This window comes from Hippoglossus hippoglossus, chromosome 17, assembly GCF_009819705.1.
Source record: "Hippoglossus hippoglossus isolate fHipHip1 chromosome 17, fHipHip1.pri, whole genome shotgun sequence".
Taxonomy (NCBI): Eukaryota; Metazoa; Chordata; class Actinopteri; order Pleuronectiformes; family Pleuronectidae; genus Hippoglossus; species Hippoglossus hippoglossus.
This window is the reverse complement of record NC_047167.1, coordinates 9,984,498-10,003,766: the sequence shown is the minus strand read 5'-3', so window position 1 is coordinate 10,003,766 and position 19,269 is coordinate 9,984,498. Positions and strand designations below refer to the sequence as shown.

Sequence of the window (19,269 nt, the reverse complement as noted above, 5' to 3'; positions counted from 1 at the left end):
GCTTGTTTGGAGTTAATGGGACTATTTGGCCTCGGTGACCCTAAACATTTTCTAAATTACCATTGTAGTGTGTTGGGTCTTATTGTGTGTTTGTCTGTCTGTCGTAAACCGCTGGACAGGTAACGTTGAAACTTGGTGGATGGATGCGGTCTGGATCAGAAAATAAACCATTAAATCTTCTTGGGGGGGCAGACCCAGGAATTTATTTTTCATATTAACATCGCAAGAAAGGGTTTTAGTATTTATTGATCTTGATGAGAAAAATCATGTACACTAAGGGGACTGATTTTTATAAGTTTGTGTAATTTCTTACAGATCAAATCAAAATCCAGATCTAGAGAATTTAAGTGTGGTTTCCTGAGGGACTGTTGGGCCCTGCTGGAGGAAGTTCAAGGTGTTCCAGGTTTTGGACACTGGTTGCAGCACGTGTTCTGTTAAAAGTTTTGCACCAGACAACCAGGCTGCCTTACTGGAAACCACTCATCTCAAGTGTTTTCATGCATTAATATTCCACTTCAAGCTTCAATAGTGTCCCCCTACTCCCTGTGCTATTCACTCAGAGCTGCACCACTGCTGCACTGATGAGAGCTTGTCAAACACTTCACACCTCTCACCAGTGAAGCAGCAGATGCTTGTCGGTCCTTCTGTCCTCTTCCTGTGTGGACGGTTCCCATGGTAACCTGTGGAGTGGAGGGCTCTTCACAGGTGAGTGATGCTCCGCCATGATCTGCTGCTAACAGCGACTAGCAGCTGGTGGCACCAGTGCTACACGTGATGGATATCCAAAGTAGAAGTATGAAGCTAGTTAGCTTAGCTTGTCCTGTTTACACCCACGTAAGCTAAGCTAACTAGCCCCCCAGGCCAAAGGTAACACACTCTTCCTACCAGCACCTCTAAATCTCACGTAAGAACAAATTGTTAAAGAACAGTTTGTGGGGTTTCCAGAGGTTCCTTTCTTAACTATTTCATATTGAGCCACCCTACAGATATTAGCATGACAGGCTTCCAATGTTCTCATGTTTGCTAGTTAGCTAAATGTGGACCCCATTCTCTAAAGACCACTTGGTAAGATGTGGAATATGTGGAACACCTGTTGTGAGCACTGGAATGAAGTACATGTACTCAGGTTCAGTACAAGTCCACACGTTTATATTTGCTACCTCTACATCTAACTGTTCTTTTCAAGTCACTATATACATCTGCTCCTCTACATTTCAAAGATAACATTTTAATTGTCATACTTTTTACTTTGCCACAACATAAATATAATGCATATGGAATGAACAGTTTTACTGCAGTACTTTCACTGGTAATATTTTAGGCATGTGGTCATAAATATAATTACTTACTAGTAATTTACATTGTGGTATTATAGGACCTGAGTACTTCTACGGAATATGCTTATTGTGTATATGTATCTGCTGATGATGACGATCGTCCGACGATTAGTTGGAGCGCTTTCTGTGAGTGTGTCACCTAATGCGCTTTTGGTTTTTCTCTGCAGGTATCGAGTGCTGGGTGACACAGCACGCTATAGCCGACCTTGGAGGTCAGATGAGATCAAACCTCATCAGATCAGCTGTTACAGAGGTTGATCCTTAACCCCTTGTCAGCGCCGTGAGGATCACTTCGGATGAAGCGTTAACAGTAAGCCCGACACGGAGGGAGAAAGTGGTGAGCTGAAAATTCAAAGTGACACCTTAAAGCTACTGCTTCTATAATATGACCAAGCTGGTAAAGACATTACGATCTGCCACGTGTGGCTCAATCAAATGTGGAGGTAAGTTTAGTTCTACTCTGTGTGATGGGGCCTGAAGTCAGGTCCCAAAGAAAATATCTGCATCCAGAAATGTTCAGAGGATTAATACAAAAAGAAACACAAAACATTAAGATTTTTGTTGTCAGATTTGAATTAATTGAAGACCAAGTCGGGCAACTGCAACTTGCCATTTTGGAATAATTAGCTTGTATTGGCTTCCTCCATCGAGGGCCAACAGTTCCCTGACATTCAATCAAACTGCACCAAATTTCACACACTCATAGATATCAGCTCATTATATATGTCTGATTTATTTCAAATAAACATCTGTCTGGATCTGTCCTGAAAGTTAATGGCTCATACCCCACCCTTCCACCATATTTAAATAAAATCGGTTCAGTAGTTTTTTAAATCCTGCTAAAAGATATACTTACAGCAATGAAAACATAGCCTCTGAACATGGGCCTATCCACTCATATCGACTGTAGTTGTGGTTATATTTTCTCTACATGTTTATATAATATTTTTGTGAAATATTTGTGATTTAGTTCTTTTATCAGGTAACTATAATATGTGAGGGTACTACTTTAAGTGGCAAATAATACACAGACAAATAGCAATATTAGTTTAAATCAATTTTATTGGCTCATTTTGGCCAAACGATTGGTATTTTCTCTTAAAAAAACAATCTTACATCTGTTAAACACATAAAATATAAATTACAAACAGGCAGCACCAGAAATATATATATATTGATTCTTTACAATAATTTAAATAAGAAAATGGGACCTCTACAACAACAGACTCTCAAGTAACGACAAAACAGATAGTGTCACAACAAAACAGGAACATTTACATTTATGAAAACACAGACGGCATTTCTGCGTACACTATTTACAAAAACCATGCCTCTCCTCTTTAAAGTAGTCAATATGACTTGACATCACCTAAATCTCCACAGAAAAGTTTAAGAAGAAAATGCTTATTTGGAGGCAGGATGTACAAAAGGCTGGAATGGTTTTGAGTGCCCCGTGTTCTGCTTTCTGACGTCTTAACCCACTCTCTGCATCGTAATCCTAGTCTACAGTGATTTTATAACTTAACATAATGCTTTGAAAACACTAATCTCATCCTCCTCGTGAGGAAAATGACGCTTTGTTTGAATTAAGTCACCATTTGGTCCGCACCATTGGGTTTAAAAGGCTCACTTAACTGGCCTGCATTTCACTCCTACGTGAATCCTCTACAAAATAAGAGCAGAGCAGACACTGTTTACTTGCTATGAAGCCACATTCAAACTCAACAGCGGTCTACACAACTCTGGTGACGAGTCGCGACATGTTGGAGATGTTCTGTGACTCACAGCACAGTAGACAGGCCTAGACTCGCCCTGCAGCTCCCCTGACTAGGGGCCCATGCCAACAGATGGAGTCAACCACAATGGTTGAATGGTAGAACGATAGAAATGCAATTTGTCTGTGGCTTCTAGGTGCAGGGCAGGAATCTGCTTGTCTCTCAGAGAAAAGAGCAATGGAAACGTGGAACTCATTAAAAGTGGGTTCTCTTTGCTTCTATTTTGAGGGACCTTGGATCTGGTATGTTAAGTCTTCCTCACTGGGACACAACCAGGGAAATGGAAACCTCTATCTCATCAACCAAGTGCCAAGAAAGGAAAGAACAGTCCAAAATCTACTTCTTCCCTCTCCTCCCCCTCGTCTCTGTGTCTTGACCTTTTTCTCTTTGTCTCTTGCTAATCTTTATGACTTGTTCTCAATCGCAGCGGGGGCGATCATAATCATGCTGGTCTTCAGGGGATAGTAGCGGCCTCTCCAGGTCTTCCAAAAGATGCCCTGCTTCCTCTGGTGTCGCTGCTTGGGAGGAGGACTCTGGAAGTATCTACCGTTGAGGTTGGAGCGACCACAGTTACTGAACCACCAACCACCTGTAAAGACAAGGAAGAATATCACATTAGATTCTGCCATTAAGCTCAAACCAATAGAGGGGTTTTATCAGTGTGATTGTCATTTGCAACTCACCAGAAAGGTGCTTGGCGCAGTTGAGGTCATTTTTCTGGTCGTTGTCTTGGTCACTGGTGGAGAAAGGCAGGCCACCGGTGGCGTCAGTCCCCAGGGAAGTCTCCAAGGTACTGAAAGTGCCGACCTCCTGAGTCTGGAGCGAGTACTTTGTTTCCTCTCCACCCAGACGGAAGGGCAGGCGGACGGATGCCAAGTCATCCCCCCAGTCGGAGAGCTTGATGTTGAGGATGTAGCCGCCATCTTTAGCGATGGTGTGGATTTTTTCAAGACCCAACCAGAACTCTCCTGGAGATGTCAAAGAAAAGTAGAGGGAGTTAGAAAACTGTCCTCAGCTGAAGTACTGTCTCCGGTTTCTGTTTTTCAAGCTGATCTATGATTAGATGCATTTGGGAAGCCGCCTCCTGCCTCTTGATGCCCTGGCTCTAAACACTGTTATGCAGCGTGAACTAATCCGGCCCTGGCCCGGCCAGCGAGCACCTGACAGGTTTAGGTAGGGACAGTGACGACAAAGTGAAAAGAGCATTTACCATTCAGGTTGCCAAAGCCTTTCTGATAGGCGTGCCATTGCTGGTCAAAGTCCACTGAGCCATCTTGGCGTCTTTGGATCACCGTCCATCCGCCATCTAGTTAGAAATACAAAAAGAGGTCGATCAGAAAATGTCTTATTGGTCCAAACAAACAGAGACTTAATGTCTGAGTAGTTAGTGAATCTTGACCAAGCACTAAATCACAAAACAAAATGCGAAAAAGTTAAACTCCACGTACCGGCTGTCATCTCACAGAAGACTTTAAAGGGCTCTGCGTTGATTGGCTTGATGGTGTAGACCCCGCTGGTGGTCTCTCCTCTGAGGAACAGCTCGTGGCAGTCTGATGCCACCTCTGCAAGAGAAACACAGGGAAAAAACTCAATGTTAAGACCAACAGCTCCAGTATCACTGCAAGAAGTCTGAACAGCATGATTACCTTTCCCCTACACTGCTGGGAATGCTATTTATACATGACACATTGAACTCATGTATTTTTCTTCAGCTTCACAACCCTGAAGAAACACTTTTTCTGAAGTGTGTTATGTTAAAGGGGGCATTCATGAATCAGAGCTTCTTTACTCTACCCAGCTTTCATTTCGTTTGTAGGTCAGTCATAGGGAACCTCTCAGCGGCAGGTTTCTTTGCCCCTGTGAGAGCGAGAGTGTTTTGAAAATAAGACTATCGCTGCATGTGAGCGTATCTGTGAGTCTGGAGATATGAACGTGCAGCCGATAGAACCTTTGACCCAGCCTCAGCAACAGAGAGAGTGGGTGAGTGAGAACGGCTTTCTTGTTTATAAATATGACCCTTCTCCCAGTTACAAAGCAGACTTCCCTCTTTTACAGCTGCTTGGTGCTCCAATCTATTGAGACACTACTACGCTCTTACACCCCTCTCAGAGTCAACCCTCCCCTTCCCTCGGCAGTCGGCACGCCTCCCTCACGTGCGCCTCAGCCAGTCAGTGATGCAGGCGTGCGTGGCTGCTGCATGCACAGCGAGTGATCAGGGGGTAGTGGGGCGGGGGGTGTTGTTGCTGTAAAGGGGGAATCGGAGACAGCAGGAATACAAAGCAGGCGACTCCAACTGAAGCTGTCATGTGGATCATGTGGCTGAAGACTAATAGCACCCCTCTAGTAATCCCTTCCTCATCATGGATGGCATTGACACATGATATATTTACACAAGCAAAAATCTAATGATTCAAATAATTTTTTTAATTTTTTGCTGAATATTCGCCTGGTTATTGTTTCAGTATATACGTTTCCCAGTGTGTGTGGGATGACCTCTCCTCTAGAGGTATGAACTCTTGTGGCTTTATTCAGCCTCGGGGGTTAGGGGTTCTCCTGAACTTTGGCACACTTCTTTTTTCCTTACAATAGGGAAAAGGAGGAGATGGGAGCTGGAGGTAAGGAGTTTGCATGAAGGGATGGGGGAGGAGAGGAGAGGAGAGGATGACCGAAGTGGAGGAGGGGGATGTCTGACTCCCTGACAGATCTAGGGGAAAGGTTGCTCATTCTTTCAGGATCTACAAATGTTTGTTTTACACAAAGGGGGTGGATGTCTGTGGAAGCAGTGGGTGGAGGGGTCTTCAAAACAGTGACATATATCTGTACAAAGTTCACAGATAAATTTAGACCACCTTTCCTCAATCCCCGCTGTTTCCCCCTGATTTTCTTGGCTCAGGCACAAGGGCAGTAATCTGAGGAACATTGCATGTGAGATTTCTTCAAAGCCTTTGCTGTTTCCTGGCTTCCCTCAACTATCCCTCCCCCCCACACACACACACCAAAGAAATGATCAGTGTGAGTAATCCCATTGAGCTGTGTGACCCTGGCTGAACACTCCCAGAGACTCGTGAACTTTCCCCCAGTTGAAACCTCGCCAGAGAAACTTGTTCCTTTTTCCTCATTCCTCAAATCCTGCTGATGTCAGAGCTCTGAGGTGTTATTGTGATTGGCTGACTGAACTCAACTGTTGCCTCAGCCCTGTTCACCTTTCACCCACTTCTCATCTGTGGCCACCAGAACCATGGACGCAAGTTCAATATCACTCTGATTCATTATTATAATGTACTTATTCATCCTCCTCATCGTGTGTGATCCATCCTAAAGTGAGACCAAAAAACTGTGGCTGTGTCTCAGCTCTTGCACTTTTGGTTTGCATGCAGCCTGGTACAGTCTGGATGAAAGCAGTCATTGTGAACACTGGTCCAGTCACAGTTCACTACAGATGGGAGCAGCAGCTGCTTGGCGTGGCTGCACGCTGTGGGCATCATTTACTGCTTCTTACAATTACTGTACGCCACAGTGAGAAGGGCACAGGCAAAATAGAGACTTACTCTGTCAGTGTTTAGGTCCCATTTTAACTTCTCCACTGCTGTTTATCCCAATGGATGTTCTTTGTCTGTGGTAGTTTGAAATTAATCTATAAAGTATGTTGTGTTTCTTTGGCCTAATTCATTTTTTTATCCAACTTATCTTCATTTACTTTACATGTGTTATTGTGTTAATGTTATCCTGTATTAACTGAACGATGTAATTGGGATTTTAAGAGCTCAAAGACACAGAGTTGCCCTATGTGCCATAAGTCCACCAGTTGACGGTGGCCTCTTACTGGCATCATGCTGAGCAGAGGAGCGTGTCCCAAACTGATTCAGTTCCTTGATTTTAATTGCCAGTGATTTAAGCTTCTTTGAGGCCTTAAACTAAACAGATGGTCGGCTACATTTGGCGTCACATTTTGTCCAGTCGACTTAAGACGGTGTCAACAGGGGATTTCAGACGCTTCCTGGCTTTACTTACCAACTGGTGAGTCGCCTTGCTCCACGATGCCACTGCACTCTGTGTTGCTGCTCCTTGGGGAGTGTCTCTGCTTTGATTGCTGGATCTGAAAAAATAAGGTATGAATCAGTGATGAAAATAATAAAAAATACGTGGCAACACTTGCTTTGATGTGGAATGGGGACATGTTGGTTTGCTGGTTGTAACGCATGCTCACCTGACTCTGCAGGGTCCTGATGCGCACATTCTGCTTGTCAAGCTTCTCCTGTTGAAGTCTGATCCTCTCCATCAGATCATCAATGCGTCTGTTCTGAGCCTCCAGCATCAGCTGACAGAAAAAACAACACACAGGTACCATTTTAAAGTATTTTATTAACTTTATTCCACACTGTGCCTGTGCATAAAATCATGGCACAGTAACCTTTGCAAGAGAAGCACCAGAAAAAACAACAAACGGGCCACATTGAAAATCCTGAGACACAGACATTTACATCCTTCGATGACGAGCATTCGTCTTTTCCACCCGGCTGTGGTGTGGTTATGTAACTCACTCACAGAGTGGGATTTTCCACCCCACTATAAAGCCTTTCAGGCTCACATACTGCTTTGTAAAGGTTCAGCTTCAAAAAGAGCACAACTCTTAAAAGCCTTGTTCTACTGTGTGTCTTAAGGCCGAGTATTCTGCAGGTTGTAAAAATGTGACAGCTGTGCAAACTTATTCACACCTTCCTGTAGCTGGGTGCGTGCAGATTCCTTTGTCTGGCAGCCTTTACTGTTTCCCTACACGTACTGCACACGCTTCCTCCATGCTGAGCAGGCTTGTTAACCAACCCCCCTCCACTCCACTATACCCACCACTCACTCACCCTCTGTACACTTGCCTTTGAGCTGCGAGAAAAAAAGCCTCACCAATAGCCCACGCATGCTGTACATTCATTAACTTGAAGAAAACTTAAGCAATGCAACAGCAATAATTACTCTAGGAGGCTTTATGGTCATATTTTGTAAAAAGAATACTTTGCACATAGTGGAAAGGCTCATTTACAGCCAAGCTGACCGATGTAACTACTCCTATTTTAACATATTTCTGCCTTCTTAACCAAATTATCTTCATCAACACCCAAAGACAGAAAAGCTTCCATTCTCACCTGGATGTTGTGAGCATCACTCTTGTTCTTGGCACCAGCATTAGTGTCAGACAGCCCTGGATCTCCCTGCAGCATGCTGTCCACCTTCTCCTCCAGCCGGCTCATCCTCTCGCTCATCGTCCTCCTCTCCTGCTGCATCTCTTCCGCCTTCTCCCTAAGCTCGGCGGTGACATTCAGCAGCTGCCCCTCTCTGTCCTCCAGCCCCCGGGCCTGAACCTTCAGGGCTTCCCCCTCCACTCGCAGCTTCTGGCTTTCCTTCCCCAGCTCGGCCACCGTGCGATTGAAGACCTTCAGCTTGGTGGAAATGTCCCTCATCTGGACTTTGGTTTTGTCAACATGCTCCTTCAGCCCCTGGCCCAGTTGCAGCAGGCCATGGGCGATGACATTCACGTCATCCCACGCTGCGTACTGTACACGCTTCTCCTTGGCAGCACTGCCGGATGCTGAGCCGCCTTTCCTCTCCAAAGGGAAACCTGTGGCCATGAGCACCACCAGGCAGAGAGTCAGAGTTGCCAGTGTTGTCTTCATTTCTGCTCTTGTCCTGAACTTGACGTCTTGCTGTGAAATGTGTGGGTTCTTGTTGCAGAGGTGTGCAGTGTCCTGCTCTTTCTTGTTGAGTTGGATGAGTTCAGGGCTCAGGCTCCTGTCTGAACAGCCACAGCGCCACTGTTATATAGTTTCACAGCCCTCAACTCTGAGCCGCCTGCGATTGGCCAGCCGCGGAGAGGGAGGGGTGCAGTTAATCTCAGGTTTCTGTCCCTCCTCCACCTCCCTGTTAACTATTCATGTTAGAGGCAGAGGAGGGACATGATATAACAAAAAGATTGTCTTTCATCCCTGCACTGTGGGAGAGGGACATTATCTCAGGAGGAAACTGAAGATTTGATATCCCCACCAGTGAAACAATTCCTATTGTTGAATAAACACTATGTTTCATTCCTGAATAAGCCAGCTAATCCATTCATCTGCTCAAGAACATCCCAGAATTGGTTGATAATGATATCAGAACCATGATAATGCTCATACAAATAGAATGTGTCTGTTTGCTTAGTTATTTCTAAGCATGCCATGGGCATGCCATTTTTAAGATATATAAGCAGTGATGGGTCAAAATAAATGTACTCTGCTGGATTATGAAAGTAAAGTGGTGAATGTCAATCTGGGCCACCCACGCTGAAGGATGACCCCCTGACCTTAAGTGAACTTGTCACCATTTGAGCCTCTGCTTCATGTCAGTATAGTTCACACTGTCATAAATTGTTTTCCATGTCCTGTAACCTCCCTCCATTATTTCAGTAATTCAGTCTCTTACTTGTCTCTCTGCCTCTCAGGATCATGTGCTGTCGTGTACTTTGTAGGTTAGTTTAGTGCAATTCAAATTCATTTTATCAAGGAATCTGGATATTACAATTTTTTTTACATAACTGATAAAGAATTCAGGCAGAATTAGGGAACATGACTTGATCTGCAACACAAACAGATTTTTTGGTATTCAGCAGATTCAGTAGATAAAATGATATGGCTTTAAAAGAAGATATTTGACTGAATCTGTTATGATTAAATGTTTTTTTGAATCCCTAATTTCTCTGAAACATTCAATCGTTGGCCTTCACAACAGTCCAATAACCTTAAAAATCTAAATTGCACTCCACTCAACAAAACACTCTTCAAAGCCCAGAGAGGCAGCTATTGTGGAACAAACACTAATTATCACTTCTTTGATATGACAAGGAATGAATGAAGTCAGGCCGGGCAAGTCGGGGAGAGGAACATAGCAGCGATTTGGCCTGAGGTGCTTGCTCCTCAGCAATGATTTGTTCTGTGAGGACTGTGAGAATTAGGGGAAAGTTCACAGCACAGAGAATGCCCTGATCATGGGCCGTAGTTTTTCATTTTTTTTTTTTTTTCAACAAGACTCCGCCAGGGAGATCGCAGGCCATACGTGATCCAGGGCCACACCACAAAGAAGGCGCTGGTTTAACCCTCTCCTGTCTGCAGCCAAGACTAAGTAGGTGAAAGGTAACTGGGAGACTGCTGACGGCGCTGAGAGAATTACAGCCCTCACGTAAGTGTCTGGAATGTAACAAACATGCATTATTTCTCCTCAAAGCCTCAGCAGAGAGGAGGTTTCCACATGGATGACCAAAATCTGCTTGGTTACAGTTAAAAATTTGAAAGAAAATAGGCTTTTCTTATTCCATGTTGCGTGATGCTGAGGTCAATGCGGACAGATTGTCTTTGTTCAAATGAACAAACCTGTGTTCCTTCTGTCCTTTCAGCTACATCAGGATTATCCCTGAATTAGAAGGAATTTTTTTATTTTAAGTATTTTTCACAGGCTAAAGAAAGGAGCAGGTTCAAGCAAAACCATGGCAAATGGAAAAGACAATAGCTGAGCCTAATGACCGTGTGCTACACGATCGTCATGTACAAGTGAACAACCTACGTGCCTTATTACATTCTCCTGGGACAGTAGAGCACTTGGCAGGGATGTGAGTGGGGTTTACAGTGATGACGTGAAAGATGAACTGCAGGCCTTCGTTTTTCTTGGCCTTGCGGGCCGATGTCTGGGTTTTATCAGGCTTAAGGATAATTATTTCTTTATCTAAATGCAAATTAAACATCCCCCTGATGTACCATTTTGATAAATATCGCTGAGTGTGGTGGTTGAGATCAGTTCCAGCTGTGCTGTCAGGAGCAGGAAAATGGAAAACTTTGATAGACGTCAATGTTGAAGTGTGACATATCAAATGACTCACACTTGTGTCAGTCAGAGCCTTCCAGATAATTTCATCATAATATAGTAGTGGAGGAAACATTACTGTCTTACTAGGTCAAATGTAGTAACACAACATTGCGTATTCTGTAAAAGGGCTGCATTCAAAATTTGACCTAATGTACATTAGTATTTTAAAAAATTGTGTCAACATTAGGCTCCTTATTATGTAGTATAATCTATTTCAGATAGCCATTTCATTAAATATATGATATTGGATATTGGATCAAACTAAACCTGTGCCAAGGTTTTCACCCCTGTCCGTTTGTAAGTTGGTTTGTCTGTCAATTAGAAGGACCGATTTTCACGAAACTTAGTGGAAGGGTGCGGTATGGGTCGGGGATGTGGATCAGGCTCATGGGGCTGATCCAGGAATTTCTTTAACACTGCATAGATTGGCCATTTTTCAACATTTTCACCATTTCCCCAGAAAATACTTTATGGATCTTGATTTTAAAAATCAGGTTTATTTATAATTGTGTGAAATTTGGTGCAGCTCTGATTGAATCATGTTGTGAGGAAGCTTATTTAGTAATAACCAAATAAGTACCAAATTATTCCACTGGATAAAGTATAATATATTATGTGAGTATAACTTAAAGTAAAGTACATTACAAGTACTTCTAAATTGTACTTAGGATAAATGTGCTCAGTTATTTTCCACCACTGAATTCCATCCTGAGACGACTGCAACCAGTTCAGACAAGAAGAACCAGCAGACTCATCAGGTTGCCGCTAGACATAATATACTAACTTCAGACCAAACAGTTTCAACAAATATCTGTTTTATTTGTTTAATATCTGCCATGATGTACGTGGTTCGCAGGAATCAGTCCTGTCATTTATACTTTTAAAACCACAGTCATATGTTACTGATCACCAACAGATCCACGGCCCGTCACAGCTGCTTATTCAATTTTCCCAAAATGTCCGCTCCCATCTTCAGCCGGCATGCTAACCTTTTACCCAGATTCCAAACACAGAACATCTGTAAATCCCAGTGCCGCCCCCAGACTTAGTCATGTACGAGAGGATGGAAAGAGAGAGAGGAAGTAAAAATAAAAAAAACAGGTGCTGGATCCTGTTAGAGCAGTAAACCTCTGGTTCCCATGGATAAACTGTGATCTGTGATTTTTTTTTCCATTTCATATTTTATTAGTGGTTTGAGGTTTTTAATATTTACTGCTTTTTCCACTTCTGTTAGCCAGAAATACATATCTGAATTTATTTCATTGATTTAAACACACAAAAATAAAGATGAAGACCAGCTTTGAAACTGAAGTAAATTGTGAGGAACACAAACTTTATACATTTTCACCTCATATGTTCCTGTTCAGACCGATGAGATCTCAGCAAGACTTAATATTAGAATAAGGCTCTCAGTTTGACACGCATTCTTTAAGACATGCCAATGGATGTGTCACACCTCTTAGTCAGCGACGGGGCAACCACATATCATCTGACTTATATTCCTCATTTCTTACATCATGAGATATTCATGAGCAGCAGACCTGCAGTGACCTTTGTATCTGTCTGCATATCCACTGGGGTTCAGGGCTGGTGAACGCAGCTTATGACTTGTGCTGTGATTGAGTAGGAAAGTCAGGCGAGAGATGTAAAGTAGATGAAAATCAGGGGCATGTCTGACAATGCTGCTGTTTAGATGCAGCACAATCATAAATATTATATACAAACATAGATTCATATTGTTGATAGGGGTGTGGTGAGGAATGTACAGGTTGTTAGATTTATTGAATTTGTTCTATACCCTCTTGTTCTTAGTATATGATCCCTTACAGTAGTTCTTTCTCCAAAGTGGAGAGAAAAAAAGATCTGTATGACCTCGCATCCCATCCTACCCCACCAACATGCCGAATGTATATCATTTAAAGAGAAAAAACAGTCCTTATTATTATACATCTGATTTTAAAATGTAGGTGACAAGAGAAAATCCAACAATAATAAAAATAATGAGAAGAAGAAAAAAACGAAAAAAAAGAGCGAAGGAAAAAGAGAGAGGGTGATTAAAAAGGAAAAGTGGAAAAAGGAACGATTAAGAATTATACATGTGTATTAGGTTTGGCTCAGGGATTATCTTAAACTAAACAGTTGGCTACTTTGTTTAGCTTTTTATTTCTGGACAGTATTTGTCTTCTGTATCCAATAACGTATCTCATCAAACATCAGTGTTACAATGTACTAGATTAAAGTTACGCTCTCCACTCAAAGGGAATAACATCACATTTAGAAACAAGTGACCTTTTAAACTATGATTTCTCCTCATCATGGGAGATAAGTAACATTTTTCAGTAAGGACAGACAAACCTGCTGACCAACGCATTTGTGTCCTCATTTACACAGACTTCTGCACCACACGGACGTGCAGGGGAAAACGTTTTCCTTGAACCCATTTTCCACTTCTCATTCTGTGTTGAGAACAGCAGACAGCCAGGTGAAACACACTACTGCCTCCAAGTGGTGATGAGCGAGTGCATAACGTTACCTATTTACTCAGCCCTGACCCTTGCTCATTTATCCAGTGGGGCCCCTTTGGTGACTGTTCTACATTGTTGCCTCAGGAACTGCATGCTGAACATGGCACAGGAAGATATGAATACCTGCCTCTTTTTTTCCCCATTTTTAGCCACCAGCAGTCCTGAGAGATGATTTGTGACTCTTCACCTCTGGTTTGGTTTTGTACGAATAGGCCTGTGCAGGCAGGGACAGCATGCAGGCAGAGGATATGAGAGACTTCCCGTGTGGACTGTTAAAATTCTGTCCTTGGACAAAGATAGTGTCCATTTAGCATCAGCTTGTATCAAGAGACTCCAGTTCCCACACACATTTTTGACGTCTCCCCTTCTACTTTTTTTTCCGATAAATCTTTAAATATCTGCATTTGATTAACTTTTAGAACATCCTGTGAACGATGAATGTTTCAGTTTTTTGTCACTTTGGGGTCAAACACTTTGTGACATAAGACACGTTACATAAGACAAAAGAACACAAAACTGCTGGCCGTGTTCTCCCTTGCCCTGTTTGTGCAGCTGACCATAGACTTTAATCAACACATTTCATTTATCCATGTAGCCTACTTGCACACACACACACACACACACACACACACACACACACACACACACACACACACACAGACAGTCGTCTCCTATCGCATTCCCTACATCGCATGCTCGGCTTACACATGCACAGACTTGTGCTACATGATACAAATGAATGTGTTTTTGTTATTGCTCCTTCTGCTTGACTGGGTTGGTATTTGTTTGCCATGAGATACTTCTACTTCTCAGACTGGACCTGAGAAATTAAGTCATCCCTGAGCACATCTGTACTTCTACAGTCCCTTCATGCTTTCCCCCCTCAGTTCTTCCATCCTTCGTGGACTAAATGAGCGTCCCAGCTGGCAGGAAGCAGAAAAGTACAGAATGTACATCTATGCCATTTTGAGTTTAATGCAAATACTTATATACTGCAGTTGACCTCAGCAGCTGTGTATGCAATCAGTTCTTAATGGTGCAGGAAATCTGCACTGGTTTACAGTATTTTGGGGTTAGGCTCTGCCCCTGTACACCCAACAAACAAGGGCTGTCCTTGTAAGATGGCACACAGTATTAGACTTGATCCTTAGGCTAAATGCAAGGAAGTGTGCCTGGAAGTTAGGTGAAAAATTGCAGCAGAGACTCAGAGTCATCTCTGCCTTCTAGCCTTGATCTTTCTTTTCTTCCATATTGGAAAGTCCAGAGTTTCACATCTGCTGTAAAACAAAGCCCCAACTTGACTCTCTGAGTTTTTCTGAGAATATTTTTCATGCTTAAATAAGAATTCCACAATTTGGGAAACTTTGGGACATTTTCCCCCTCGGTGGAAATTTGCTTTCTTGCAAAGACTTAAATGAGAACTTCAATATTCACATCTCATCAGTCATCTCATCTAAGCGTGAATACAAATACTGTATTTCTCAACATGTCACTATATTCATTTTAAAGTGCACAAATGGATACACTAATGGATACATGCAGCACTATGAGCGAGAAAGGCATCGAGTGTATCCATCTGCCACGGCCAAACAAACCTAAATATTTATGTTTTTTTCAACATGCATATATTATTTCATGAGAAATTGATGAAAAATATATTTTTTAAATCCCATCTCACACACATTGGATCCTTTAACCAAATCTCATGCCCCTTCTTGCTAACAAGTTTGGTGCAGATTGGCTTCTTACTTTTTGGCAATCCTGCTGAAAAACGAGTAGGTCAATGCCAACAAACAACATGGGTGAAATCCTAAGCTCCCTGGCAGTTGTTCCTGAACTATATCAAAAGCATGTGTTTGTTTACAAATCCTGGTTCTGTAATATACTCTTTACTCAGAAAAAGAATCCAGCTGGACACCAAAACAACTCTAACCCAAAGGTCAAGGATGAATTCCATGCTAAATGCAGGAACTCTAAATAACTCAAACACATATTGACATTGTCTGGGGATTGTGCTCGAATGGGGCAGCTGCGGGTGCTGAACGAGCTCTCCAGAACACATCGCTTACATTTTGGGACTCAAAGCATCAGATGTGATGCAGTAGCTGTTTAGCCTCCCCCATGGACTTGTTAAAAAAAAAATGTCTCCCCTGATGACGCATCATTGTCCCAAAAATCAGCCCCTTGCCGATGTGCCCCAAGCTCGATTCCCATGAACTAATGTGAAACACTTGAGCACACAGACTATGTTTAGCACAGAGTGAGGAGCACTTGAGTTTGCTGGGTATAGGTCACAATGATGCCAATTTATTGCCCCATTAATTTGATCAGGAGTGGAGGTGGAAGCAGTTGGATAGAGGAGACACTTGAAGTGAAGAGAGGTTTAAATGTGATTGAGGTCTGTTTTGGGAAAGATGTGGGTATCATGGCAGAGAGCCTCTTACTGTTGAGTGCGAAGCAGCTGGTGGTTTGGAGAAGTGGAAGGAAAGAGGGCTTGGATTATAAAGTGTTTTTCCAAATATATCAAAATCTTGCTCGTTACAGATTAGTTTATGATGATGATGATGACCAATCACTGCAAAACTGCCCATAAATCCCATAAATCGTGTAGATTAAAAGAAAATACATGTAATGTGTTAATATTTGAGATTTTAGGATGTTGGTCAATTCTGTTTGGACAAAGCCAGGCCAGCTGTTTCCTTCAGTTTCCAGCCTTTATGCTAAAATAAGTTAACCAACTGCTAATAGTAGCTTCAATGTACTTTACAGAAATTAGAAAACTATGCTTTTAATGTTACCTTTAGTGAAGTGTTACAGTTTGTTTGGTGGCCTTGGTTTAGATTTACAGTCTTAAATGAGTCGAGAGGAGGTGCAGTTTTGTCAAGGAGACATTTAATTGAAAAGCAACCAGTGCACTTCAAGAATAACAATCTGTCAGGTTGAGTCCATGACTAACCATCTGTTTAGTCACTCCATTTAAACCGCAATAATCTCCAATGACTGATCTCTGACCCACGATAATCTCAAATCCTGAAATCGAGTTGTCCCACCGAGTGCTTTAATTGTTTTGGAGCTTTGAAGGTAAAACAGGCTGCGAATCCTTTTTCTGTTTAGCATGCACAGCAATTTTTGTCCAGCTGAAATAACTTGTGGTGGTATTTTGTGTTATTTTATTTCACTGTGGAGGTAGAGCGGGTTGTCCACTAACCAGCAGGGCGGTGGTTTGGATCCCATGTCTCCCCATTCCGATACTGAATCCCTAATTGCTGAACCTGTGCGATTGATGTGCAATAAATAAAGTGCTGCACATAGACGCACTGTATGAAAGTGTCTGTGAATGGGTGAATGGCAAGACTCTAGTGTAAAGTGCATTGAGTGGTCATCAAGACGAAAAGCACTATGTAAATACAATCCATTGACCATTTGCTTGGCAGTCTTAATTTGATATGATGCATTCTTTGTGCCTGGGTTGATATTCAGGGGTGATCACTGCCAACAGGAGGTAAATTGGTGGCACCATCATTTCTCAGCTGTCCAGTCAAAAATCTTTCCCCCATGTTTGTCCTATACTGACTCACTGAGTAGATATGCAACACTGGCATAAATGACAGGTCAAAGCAAAACCTGAGGGTTAGAGTAACCTGGCAATATTTTTTCCTCTCAAACTTGGAATTTACCTCCTCAAATTCCAAGTTTACTCCTTCTAAATATTGACCCAGCTGAGCGTGCTGAGTGTATCCTTATCTCTCATTCAATGTGTCAGAGTGTGACGCCACTGGAACTTGAATCCTATCAAGTTTTTTTTGTTTCTGGCTGCTTTTCATCATATTGTTCTTGTATTTAAACCATAGGCTGTATATAAAGATGGACGACATGACAGCTCCCTAAAAGTTAAGCCAAGGCGTCTCTATTGCCACCTGGTGGCCGCCTGCAGTAAAGGTTATCAATCCCACCTCCACCATTTTAGTGGGTGGGACATAGAGAAAACTAAGAAGTCAAAATACACGTTGAATAAATGTTTCTCAAAGATGTTTTCTGTCATTTATGGTAGTTCTTCACACTGGTGTTTGTTAAAGTGTTCATTTATCCTGTAAAATTGGTTAATTAGATAATTGATGCTATAAAAACAGGCTGAAAGTCATGTATGACAGCTGAGACACGATTTGTCGAGCGATAACCCCGATGACCACTGCACAGACTGTGGCTCCAAATGCACAAGACGGTAGCGTTTGTATCTGGGATATTTGGGCTTAATTTCTGGATAGTGGGAGAAAGTGGAGACGGGCCGTCCATCTTTTAATACGGCCAATGATTCAAACTGTATCAGAGAGAACAAACCAAAACACAAAATGACATCAGCTCAACCTTTAACCCAGATGTTGTTTACTCATGGATTTATTGAAATCTTTATTTAAGATGACTAATATGTAGATTATCTTTCACAATATTTAGAAGCAGTCACGAAAGTCCTGCTGGGTACACAATTAATGTTTCGCAACAGCTTTTCTGACATGAACAAGTCACCGCTGAGCAACTGTCTGCACTACAAACTAGGAGATAATAGATGGTTCAGATAGACATGTGCAAGGATGATGGGAAATGGGAGCGTTTCTTGCCAAGAGGTAGATACAACAGCTACAGAAAATAGACACAACATCTCTGTCACATCAATCTTCTCATTTACCGCTCAGCAACATGAATGGACATATCATCACAAATGTTGAACTGCTCCTTTAGGGCCATATCAAGGAGGAAACTGATCACGCTGTTATGAGGCTTAAAAGTAAATACTTATTTTATCACTCAGGTGAAGTTCAACCTCTCACCTAAAACTTGCCGGCCTCATGTATCACAGCAATAAAACAAGCCTGATCACATCAGGTTTGCCCTCGGTGCTGCACGAGCACTCGTGCCTCTGCAACGACACCTGTCTGTGTGCAGCCAGAACACAGTGTCAGTGTTTGTGTCAGTCGAGGGGACAGAGTCCGCGGAGGTTTGTTTTGACAGTGTTTGCTAAAGGTCATATGCCACAGAGAGATTCCAAACAGCCCTTTCTTAACCCTGCCCCGTCACCTCCACAACAAGCTTCATTATTATCAGCAGCCGAGCGTGTGACCCTGTGTTTCAGCCCCGTCGCCTTTTTCTGTCTGTCTGTGCACCTGCCATTTGGGCTGTGACATTGTGGTGCAGGGAAAGATCTTCCACAAGTTGCATGCAATGTGGGGGACGGGACGGAGCCTTCGGGAAAATAAATGGATGGCTTGTTTTTCTGACCTTCACACCATGAAGTCTCCCCCTTGTGCACTTTCGCTTACATAAAAGTGAATCAAAGATGTCCAAGCTGTGTTTGGCTTGTTGTTGTCATCATTCAAGCTGTCCTCTCTTCATTTCATCCTTCCTGGTCTTCTATGTAGACCTTTTTTTTGTTTCGGTGGTTCATCAGTGTTGCTCTTACAGATATTCAACAGTTTCTTCTCATGCCTGTTAAGATATTTGCAAAAAAGCTACTCTTTTTTGTCATTTGAGTATCCTGGATTAAATGTTTTTCCTTGAGAACAGATTAGAGGAGTTAGAGCTGAGTGCTTTTGCAAACAGATGAACTTGATGAGCATGTTTCGAGTGTGAGATGCGCTTTGCATGCCAAGTTTTTATTCTTTAACCATCTCTTTCAGCCTTGTTTCGTCTCTAAATCTCTGCTCATTACTGTGGGCTGTAAAAAGGAAGCCCAATTAGACCAGCTTCACCTTT

At 42.5% G+C, this 19,269-nt stretch overlaps 1 protein-coding gene across 1 annotated transcript; it reads right to left on the bottom strand.

Annotated features, from left to right (window-relative positions):
* Positions 1-2,379: 2,379 nt before the first annotated feature.
* Positions 2,380-8,911, bottom strand: angptl4 (angiopoietin-like 4). The gene is made up of 7 exons (XM_034613127.1): positions 8,251-8,911; positions 7,320-7,430; positions 7,124-7,208; positions 4,561-4,674; positions 4,323-4,418; positions 3,796-4,080; positions 2,380-3,701 (listed from the first exon to the last, which is right to left on the bottom strand). Exons 1-7 carry the CDS (start codon positions 8,776-8,778, stop codon positions 3,517-3,519), a joined length of 1,404 nt encoding a protein of 467 aa, XP_034469018.1. The 5' UTR covers positions 8,779-8,911; the 3' UTR covers positions 2,380-3,516.
* Between the last annotated feature and the right edge of the window lie 10,358 nt (positions 8,912-19,269).

Coding starts and splice junctions, on each gene's coding strand:
- angptl4 (XM_034613127.1), bottom strand. CDS start 8,778: ATGAAGACAACACTGGCAACTCTGACTCTCTGCCTGGTGGTGCTCATG. Junction 4,675..7,123: donor GCAAGGCGACTCACCAGTTG/GTAAGTAAAGCC, acceptor TTTCTCTTGCAG/AGGTGGCATCAGACTGCCAC. Junction 4,081..4,322: donor AGGCTTTGGCAACCTGAATG/GTAAATGCTCTT, acceptor TGACATCTCCAG/GAGAGTTCTGGTTGGGTCTT.